The sequence below is a fragment of the Thamnophis elegans genome, chromosome 14 (assembly GCF_009769535.1).
Source record: "Thamnophis elegans isolate rThaEle1 chromosome 14, rThaEle1.pri, whole genome shotgun sequence".
Taxonomy (NCBI): Eukaryota; Metazoa; Chordata; class Lepidosauria; order Squamata; family Colubridae; genus Thamnophis; species Thamnophis elegans.
The window spans coordinates 1,153,820-1,163,756 of record NC_045554.1 but is presented as its reverse complement, the minus strand read 5'-3'; the positions used below and the strand labels follow the sequence as shown (position 1 = coordinate 1,163,756).

Genomic DNA, 9,937 nt, shown 5'->3' with positions numbered 1-9,937 from the left:
TTTGGAGCGCCTGCAATATGTTGTTAAGGGTGGAAAAACAGCCATAGATTCCTTTTTTTCAGTGCAAGTTCCATCGGTCACTATGCGAGCTGTTGTAAGTCGGGGACTGCCTGTAGGGCGTTTCAATAATTTAAATACATAAAAAGGGAGGATTTAAAAAAAAAAGAAGGAAATTAAGCGCCGTCCTAGATTTTTTTTTTAAATTTTTAATTTTTTCTATGCTTTCTATGCTATTTTTTTTTAATTTTTTCTATGCTTCTCTGGCCGGACTCGGGGAGAGACAGAGGAGCCTCCTGGCTTCAGCATCGTCTACCTGCACAGCGCCTGCGGGCGGAATAAGCGCGCGGCCCCTTTAAGGCGGCGCAGTTCCGGGGAAGCGGAAGCGGCAGGAGATACTCGGCGTTCGGAATCGAACGTTGGGAGCGGGCGGGCGCGCTGCTATTGGTCGCGCGGGGAGAGGGGCGGAGCTTCTCGCTGCCGTTCCGTGTCGGACCGAGACCCCTGCGCGCTTGGCTGCGGGCGGTGGAGGGTCGGCGGGAGCCGCTCCGGAAGGTACGCTCGGGGGTCTTTGGGGGGGTCTGGTCTTGCAAGGGGAAAAGGCGGGGGTCTTGGAAGAGGAGGGGTCTTGAGAATGGAGGCGGTCTTGGGAGGGCGCTGGGGAGGGGAAGGGTCTTCTCGGCTGGGCTCAAAAGCCGCCTTGAAATGAGGAAGGGCTGAAGGGCTGCGGGATTTCCCATCTCCAGACCTGCCTCTGTTGGTTTAATGTCCGGGAAGCTGCGCACGTCTACGTGCTCCGGGCCCTTCAGCCCCAGGTCAGAGTCCTCCTCCAAGGAGCCTCGGGCTTAAAGGGGGGCTTGGCCCGCGAGGAGACTGCTGGGGGCCGCTTTGTAACGTGGGGGGGGAATCCCTTTGGTGGAGAGGAGGGGGCTGAGGTGCCAGGGCCCTTTGAAGACAACCGACAGGGGGGTTGCTTTCAAAGCCTTCGCCTTGGGTCTCTTCTTAACAAAGACCGGCCGTCTCTGCAGGGTTGGCGTGCCTTCTTTGCTCTGCAAGCTCTCCTCCTCTGTCTTGGCACCTGCCCCCCACCCAAAAAAAAACCTATAAGGTCCCAAGTGCTGGCTCTTCCCCAGGCGTCAGGGCCAGGAGGTTTTTGTGGAGCCCAATTGAGGGTTTTTTCTGTTATGGGTCAGTTATGCAACGGCTAGATGATTGCATTATTATTTTTCACCTTTTGTTCAGCTTAGGGGGTCATATTGTGCGGTGTTTTCCTTGCGTGCTGGTTGTTAGCCACCCAGAATTCTTTCCCACTGGCAGCTGTGGGCATTTCCTAAATAAACACATTTTTCTAGTAACCACAAAGGCCTGAGCGGATTGGAATTTGCAGCCTCTGCTAAGGTCTCTAGCGTGACACCTCCTATTATAGCTTTTCACAAAAAAAGGGGGGGGGGGAATCTGCCTCCTGGCTTGCTAAGGCAACTCAATTCCGTGCTGCATCGCCCCCCGTTCATTTTTGGATTCCACTTTAGGGTCCCTGATATCACCATCCCACCGACCCATTTTGTACCACGGATCTAATTTCCTGCCCCAAAATTCTGAGATTTTTGCTTTCTGCTTTCCGGACGCGACCGTAATTTTGCAACAGCCTTGTGGGCACAAAGCTCTCGGACTCTCAGAGAGGTGGGCGGGTGGGTGGGATCAGTTTGGTGTGATGGAAAGGCTGGGGTGGGGGGATGCAGAGCCTACAGACTGTCGCTTTGCTGGCTGGTGCATTACTTGATGGTGCATATTGAGATCTGGAGAGAAGGGGTGAGACCCACCCCTGGATCCCCGGCCTCGCCCAAGAGGTGCCAGATTCTAGGACTAAGCCTAGGAAAGGTCTTTTTCTAGTTCCCCCTCCCCAAAAAATATTTTTCAAGCATACCCAAGGTCATAAACAGAATTAAAACAATAATAAAGGGGGAATTGAAATGGCAGGGATGGGGAACCTGGGATAGCGGATCTATCCCTAAAATTGCAGATCTGGTCCAAGTAAGAATTCCTTTGATCCCAGAAGAAAGGGGGGGGGGGTAGGTTAGTTTCCCCTCTAAGAAATCGGCTGCTGGAAGCACCGCAGGCACAAAATGAACCGAGTTTGATGGCCTGCATTCAGCTTGATGGAAAGATCGGAAGGGAAAGAAATCTATAAGCCAGTGTTTCTCAACCTTGGCAACTTGAAGATGTCTGGATTTCAACTCCCAGAATTCCCCAGCCAGCATTCGCTGGCTGGGGAATTCTGGGAGTTGAAGTCCAGACATCTTCAAGTTGCCAAGGTTGAGAAACACTGCTATAAGCCTTAGCTTTAAGATCCTCTCCTATGCATGTGTGAACTGGGCAACTAAGGCCGATGGCCGTGATGGCGAACCTCTGGCATCCTTGCCAGCCCTCTCTGGACACGCCTGCTGTCGACAGCTGCTTTTCTGGTTTAAAAACCAGGCTGTTTGGGGGGGGGGCTTTTTCAGCCTGTTTTTTGACCCATTTTCTGGCTGTTTTTCAGGCTTGAAAAGGCCCTGAAAAACAGCTTGAAAAGGCCCTGAAAAACAGCTTGAAAATGGCCCGAAAAACGCCCCCCAAATCGCCAAAAAAACAGGCATGTGCACAGGGGCCAGCTGGTATTTGGGCTTCTGGTGCTCCGGTGTTCCAGTTTGGGCATACAGTGCCAAAATGGTTCACCCCCTTCTGGCCTCTGTTGTCAGTAAAAATAGAAGGCGACTGATCAGCTCAACTTGTTTTAAAATGGAGCAGACGCCTATTTCTCATATGCAAACCGGTTCTTATTTGTAAGCGAGTTACCGGGCGGTGCGCTCTGCACATGCTTAGGGGTTCTCTGGTTGAGCGTCCGTGGTGTCTGGCCCATCCCTGCCTTGATTCCAGCCTTGGGGACCGGCTGGCCATGGGAAGGCTGCCGGAGCACCGGGATATGGTTACCCTGCTTCACAAATAGCATCCAGAAACCTGACCCCGTCTGCTCCGGAATGGAGGAGTTGAGCTGTTCGTCCTTGGAGCGGGTGGGAGAACCCACGGAGCTCCAGGGAAGGACGTTTCCGGGGGCATCTGGTTGGCAGACCCTGCTGGCTTCAGGGCTTCATCTGTAGCAGAGGACCTCTGGACCTGGACGAGGGAATAGCAATAGCAGTTAGACTTATATACCGCTTCATAGGGCTTTCAGCCCTCTCTAAGCGGTTTACAGAGTCAGCATATCGCCCCCAACAACAATCTGGGTCCTCATTTTACCCACCTCGGAAGGATGGAAGGCTGAGTCAACCTTGAGCAGGTGAGATTAGAACCACCGAACTGCAGATAACAGTCAGCTGAAGTGGCCTGCAGTACTGCATTTAACCACTGCGCCACCTCGGCTCTTTTTAATATAGATATATAGATATAGATATACAATATATATATATAGATAAATAGATAGATAGATAGAGAGAGAGAGAGAGAGAGAGAGAGAGATAGGCATTCAGATAAATAGAATAACGTATGTATGTATGTATGGAATAGATAGATAGATAGATAGATAGATAGATAGATAGATAGATAGATAGATATGGATAGATAGAGATATCGGTAGAGATAGAGATATAAATAGCAGTTAGCAATAGCAATAGTTAGACTTATATACCGCTTCATAGGGCTTTCAGCCCTCTCTAAGCAGTTTACAGAGTCAGCATATCGCCCCCACAGTCTGGGTCCTCATTTCACCCACCTCGGAAGGATGGAAGGCTGAGTCAACCCTGAGCCGGTGAGATTTGAACAGCCGAACTGCAGAACTGCAGTCAGCTGAAGTAGCCTGCAGTGCTGCATTTAACCACTGCGCCACCTCGGCTCCAAGCCATCGGGACCGATTTTCTGTGGCTGGCATGATCCGGGCTGGATTTTGCATGGTTCTGGATCCCCACGGCGACGTCTCACAGTGTTCCGACTCATAAATGCCAGTGGGATTGTGGTGGGGGAGGGAGGCACCGCCCTGGCCCCACCAAGGTTGGCAGCTGGCGGACAGACTCTTGACCGACTCTTCCTTGGGTGGGTACCGTGCAGCAGATGGGCTGGGGCATTCTGGGAGTTGAAGCCCACCCACGTTAAAAGGTTGCAAAAGATTGCTTGATAACCCAGCTCTGACTAGTGGAGACCCCCCCTCCCCCCCCCCCCCCGAAGAGAAGCTCCTACCAAAATAAGGATGTTTTTTGTTCACTTTGAAATCATCCCAGGTTGATATTTATTACATTTTTGGTCCCTGGTGACTTTGGGGCAGCCTCCAGCAATCCTTCAACGTGTAACTAATGTTGGCCAGGGCAAAATATATATATATAATCTAAGCTGTCTGGGGAATTCTGGGAACTGAAGTCCACCCTTCTCAAAGGTCCCGAGGTTGAGAAACACGATGATGACAGATAGATGGTAGGTAGGTGGGTAGATGAATAGGTAGGTAGATGGATGGATGGATGGATATAAAGATGATAGATAGATGGATGGATAGATAGATAGATAGATAGATAGATAGATAGATAGATGATAGATGATAGATGGAGAGATGGAGAGATGGCTGAATGGATGGAGAGATAGATAGATGGGTGGATGGATGGATGGATGGATGGATGGATAAATGGAGAGATAGCGATAGTGATAGAAGTATGGAGAAATAGACAGAGATAGATAGATAGATAGATAGATAGATAGATAGATAGATAGATGATAGATGGAGAGATGGCTGAATGGATGGAGAGATAGATAGATGGGTGGATGGATGGATGGATGGATAAATGGAGAGATAGCGATAGAGAGTGATAGAAGTATGGAGAAATAGACAGAGATAGATAGATAGATAGATAGATAGATAGATAGATAGATAGATAGATAGATAGATAGATAGATGGAGAGATGGCTGAATGGATGGAGAGATAGAGTGATAGATAGATGGATGGAGAAATGGAGAGATAGAGAGATAGCGATAGAGAGCGATAGAAGTATGGAGAAATAGATAGATAGATAGATAGATAGATAGATAGATAGATAGATAGATAGATAGATATAGAGACAGACAGACACAGAGAGAAGATAGATAGACAGATAGACAGAAGATAGGTGATAGATGATAGATAGAAGATAGATAGATAGATAGATAGATAGATAGATAGATAGATAGATAGATAGATATAGACAGACAGAGACAGACAGAAGATAGATAGACAGACAGAATATAGGTGATAAATGATAGATAGATAAATAGACAGACAGACAGAAGATAGATAGATGATAGCTAGATAAGTAGACAGACAGATGATAGAGCAAGAGAGAGAGAGAATGCAGACTGGGGACTTCTGGGAGTTGAAGTCCACCCATCTAGAAGCTGCCACGGTTGAGAAGCACTGAGATTGCCAGGTGGATCATTCTGTAGCTCATTCTCTTCTCTGTCTCTTTCCAGGTCTGAAGGCTTCCAAGAATGCCCCGGTCCTCCTTGAATCTTCCTGCCTTCTCTTGCTGGCGCCCATAAAGACTTTTCTCTGGCACTGACTACTTTGGCACTGGCTTCTGAGGACGGACGATGGCAACCTTTGCCGGCAAGCAGGGCAAGAGGCAGGAGGAGAGCAGCCTGGGCAGCCTGGTGGACCTGGTGCTGGCCAACGCCCGGGTGGTGCTGGGGGTCAGCGGCGCAGCTGTGTTGGCCCTGGCAACGCTTGCGGTCAAGAGGGTGAGACCAACCGGCCCTTCTCTTTTGTGTGCAATGACGAAGCAGCCTTTAAGTGGTGGTGGGGGGGGGTGTCCTGTTTGTTGTTACCTGCCGTTTGCTAATGGTTGTTGTGAGTTGCGAGTGTGTAGCATACGACGTGCGTCTCTGTTCAGCTGGCCAGGCCCACGGAAGCGCATCCTCCATCCTCGCTCTGGACGGGTTTGGGAAATTCTATTTGCGCCCTAAATATTTCCGCTGGCCTCTTTTTGGCTGGAACGCACAGCGGAGATTACTTGTGGATTTGTAATTTGTAAAAGACCCACAAATGCCATTTTTCTTTTAATGCTTCCCCTTCTGTCGTGGCTCAGCGGAGCATTAAATGGGTGGGACCGAGGGGCGGGGGGGCACCCCTGCGCCTGCTGTGCGTGCGTTTGTTGGGATAGTTCGGGGATAAATAAAATCCTTCGTTCGGCTGCCAGCAAAACAGGCCGGGAGTCTCCTATCTTGAAAGCGGAGGGATTAACCGAGCAGAACCCCCCCCCTACCCCACCCCGTTGCCATCTCCGTTTCAATTTCATGACGCAGGTTACGGCCTTTCCAGCCAGTTCTTCAAATATCCCACTTTTGGCCTCTTTAGAAGGGTAAAAAGTAGGGAGGGGAACAGGGAGTCCTTGATTAAAAAGCCACAATTGAGCCCTGAATTTTTGTTGCTAAGCGAGATGTTTGCTAAGTGAGTTTTGCCCCATAACCCAGTTGTGAAGTGATGTTTTTTCCCCACTGACTTTGCTTGTCCAGACGGTCATAAATATGAGTCTGTTGCCAAACGTCTGGATTTTGATCAGGTGACCCGGGGGGTGGGGGGAGGAGAGGGGAAGAGGCTGCAACAGTCGTGAAAAACGGTCATAACTCCCACTTTTTTTTAGTGCCGTCGTTAACTGGTCAGTAAATGAACTGTTGTAAGTCGGGGACTTCCTGTACTTTGAAAGGGTTGACCAACCAACCTGAATACTGCAAAATGAACTCGGGGGGACGGTGACGAGGGGGGGGGGGGGGCTAAAGATACAGGCAAGATGTTTAGACATGAAATGGGCAGCTGGGCAAGATTTAGGGTTGCTTCAGTCCCTTCTCAAGATCTTTGCCCTTCAGAGCTTATTTTGACATTGGGGTGTGTGTGTGTGCATGTGCCTGGTTGCAGAGCAGCCTGGAAGTAACCTGTTGGGAGACCCAGATGTTTCCCCGATGAAACCTCGTAACCGTCTGGCTGGGGGCGAAAAATCCCCGTTCAGCCAAGGGTGGCGTTGCCTCCGGAGAAGAGCAGCTCCTGCTAACTGGGGAGTGGGGGGGCTTCTCTCCTTCTACAGTTCATTGACCGAGCCACCAGCCCGCCGGGGGACGACGACGACATGAAAGCCAAGCAGAAATCCCTGGAGGAGAGCTGGCAGGAGCTCAGCCTGATCAAGGGGGCGCCGAAATCCCGGAGGCAGGATCTGGAGGAGCCCCTGCTGTCCCCCGCCAGAGCTGCACCTGTGCCAGGTGAGGTTGAGTTGGGTGTGTGTGTGAGTTGGTCTTTCCAGGATGGGGGCCCTTCATGAGGAAACATGCTCCAATCCTCCGGTGGTGGGGTGTATTTTCTCCTAGGTGGCCTTGTACAATTGAACCCCAAATACCTAACCCCCATCCTCCCCAAGAAGTACCAAAATCCAAATAAAAACATTCCTGGTTAATGATTGTCCAGCTTTGGCTTGAACACAAGTAAGGAAAGAGAACCCAGCAGCTCTTCGGGCCTCTGGTTCAGGACTGAAATCCAGCAGGTTCTGGAGAACCGGCAGCGGAAATGTTGAGTAGTTTGGAGAACTGGCAAATATCGCCTCTGGCTGGCCGAGTGGGGAGGGAATGGGGATTTTGCAGTGTCCTTCCCCTGCCACGCCCACAGAACCGGTAGTAAAAAAATGGGGATTTCCCCACTGCCCTGGGTCCATTCTTGACCTGCTCTCAGAAGAACTACAACAGGGGTCTCCAACCGTGTCCATTTTAAGACTTTGCTGGCGGAGGAACTCAGGGAGTTGAAGTGGCCAAGACTGGAGATCCCCAGAGCTAGACCATCTTTCTGGCCAATGAACCGGACGTTGGCTTCCTGTGACGGTTCCACCACAAAACCGCGCTCGACTAAACCGCGCCCGACTAAACCGCGTAGCTGACGTCATCAATAGGGCGACAACAGCGCGGAGACAGAAGCACGCTGTAAACCCTAAACCTAAAATTAACCCCTAAACCCTAAACCTAACCCTTAACCTAACCCTAAACCTAATCTTAACCCTTAACCTAACCCTAAACCTAACCCTAAACCTAACCCTAACCTAACCCTTACCTTAAGTTGAATCGGCTTGCTTTCAAAGCGCTATTTAAAGCACCCTTCTTTCTCCGCGCTCGCTGTTGTCGCCCTGTTGATGACGTCAGCGACGCGGTTTAATCGGGCGCGCTTTAGTCGAGCGCGGTTTTGACGGGTCACATCCTGTGACTGACATCCTTTTCTCTGTCTTCCTTGCAGACTCCAAAGACCTCATCCTGTCCTCGGGAGTCTCCTCGGGGCAGTCCCTGCTCTGCCTCACCCTTCAGGAGAAACTCCTCTCCTTCTACAGGGATCACGTCTACGTCTCCGAGACGGAGAAGGCTGTGGGGAAGCAGCTGGCAGAAGACATCCGGGTGGAGCTGCAGTCCTTCTTGAAGAACAAGTCTTTGGACCTGCCCTTTGGGAATATTTCCCTGAGCGGCTACCTTTGCGATGACCTCGTTGGCCAACACCAACTAGAGGTGGTCTTCAACCTTCCCTTGGTCCTAGAAGACCACCTTTGGCACTTGATCGGTGGGGAAGAGACGCTCCTGGACAACCCGTGGTACGGGATGATCAAACGGAGTAGCCTGGAGTACTTCACACGGGGGAGTAGCCCCTGGGACAAGTTCATTGTAGGTGGGTACCTATCGTCCAATTCTATCAACGATGCCCTCCTGAAGACTTTGGTGGCCTCGGTCAACTGGCCGGTCATCGGCAGCCTGCTGGATTGCATCGTGCGCCCTTCCATGGCTCCCAGGGAGCTCAAGCTGGAAGTCAGGCACGAACAGGTCCTCCTGGACATCACCCTCTGCCCGGTAGTGGAAACGGAAGGCAAGACCTTCCTCGCCACCTTCTCTGGAGAAGCGGTGGAGAACCTCTGGCGGCGGAGTTTTTACGCGGCGGAGGTTTCAGAGCTGAAGGAGCTGGACGCCGCGGACGGAGGCATCCGGCGGTGCTGCCTCCTCATCTTGAAGGCCACTTTTGAAAAACACCCGTTCTGGAGCAGAATCACCGGCAGTGACTTGACTCACGTGATCCTCCACCTGAGCCGAACGGAGACGGACTGGTCAGAGGCCGTGCTGGCCCTCAGGCTCCAGCAGGTCTTGGAGGAGCTGGTCCAGTACCTGGCCAAAGGTTCCCTCCCTTGCTTTTTCGACGAGAGGGTTGACCTGTTGAGCCATCTGCTCCCGGAGGAGATTGACGAGATCGGCTGCACCTTGTACGAGGCTTTGGCCGCGCCAAGCCTCGCGGAGGGGCTGGGTCTGTAGAGTGGACAGACCTTCCTTTTCGATGGAGAAGACTTGAAAGGGACATCCGTGCACACCCCTCCCTCCCTCCCTCCCCCCATTGCAATTCTTTTGCACCGAATGAAATGAAAGTATTAGCTGCTGGAAGTAAAACGGCCCTTGATTGTAAGCCCTTTGTACTCGCTCTCTGACCGGATTCTTTCCCCCATTCGGAGCGGATCTCCTCCGGGGAGCAGCGTGTCCTTTCTCCCTAGGGCAGGATTGGAGGGCTGAGGTGGCAGAGGGTAGCTGATCCCCCCCTTCCCTCCTCTCGGCTTTCCCCATTGCTTGAGTTCTGAAATCGTGTGGCTGGGCACCTCTGAACGTCGTGCCCTCTCCAGGGCCCCCTGAGCGATGGGGTCTCTGCTTGGCAGAAGATTTTTCTGATTTTTACGAATCAATCAATCAATAAAGCGAGCGAGCGAACCAGCTCAGGTTGCTTCTGAGCACCCAGGAACCAACTTCTGATGTAAACTTGTGGTGTTTTCAATACTGCTTACGCAGGGGGTTGAGTACCGGCACACCCAACACACGTAGCTTAAGCCAAATATATATTTTAATTAAAAAAAACGATTACCCACCTCAGCTGAGAGCAGAAATTAGCTGCCCTTAGCA

At 51.3% G+C, this 9,937-nt stretch overlaps 1 protein-coding gene across 1 annotated transcript; it reads left to right on the top strand.

Annotated features, from left to right (window-relative positions):
- The first annotated feature begins 416 nt into the window (after positions 1-416).
- MIEF2 (mitochondrial elongation factor 2) lies at positions 417-9,778 on the top strand. The gene is made up of 4 exons (XM_032230671.1): positions 417-552; positions 5,459-5,725; positions 7,066-7,237; positions 8,253-9,778. Exons 2-4 carry the CDS (start codon positions 5,579-5,581, stop codon positions 9,302-9,304), a joined length of 1,371 nt encoding a protein of 456 aa, XP_032086562.1. The 5' UTR covers positions 417-552; positions 5,459-5,578; the 3' UTR covers positions 9,305-9,778.
- Positions 9,779-9,937: the final 159 nt, after the last annotated feature.

Coding starts and splice junctions, on each gene's coding strand:
- MIEF2 (XM_032230671.1), top strand. CDS start 5,579: ATGGCAACCTTTGCCGGCAAGCAGGGCAAGAGGCAGGAGGAGAGCAGC. Junction 5,726..7,065: donor CAACGCTTGCGGTCAAGAGG/GTGAGACCAACC, acceptor CTCCTTCTACAG/TTCATTGACCGAGCCACCAG. Junction 7,238..8,252: donor CAGAGCTGCACCTGTGCCAG/GTGAGGTTGAGT, acceptor TCTTCCTTGCAG/ACTCCAAAGACCTCATCCTG.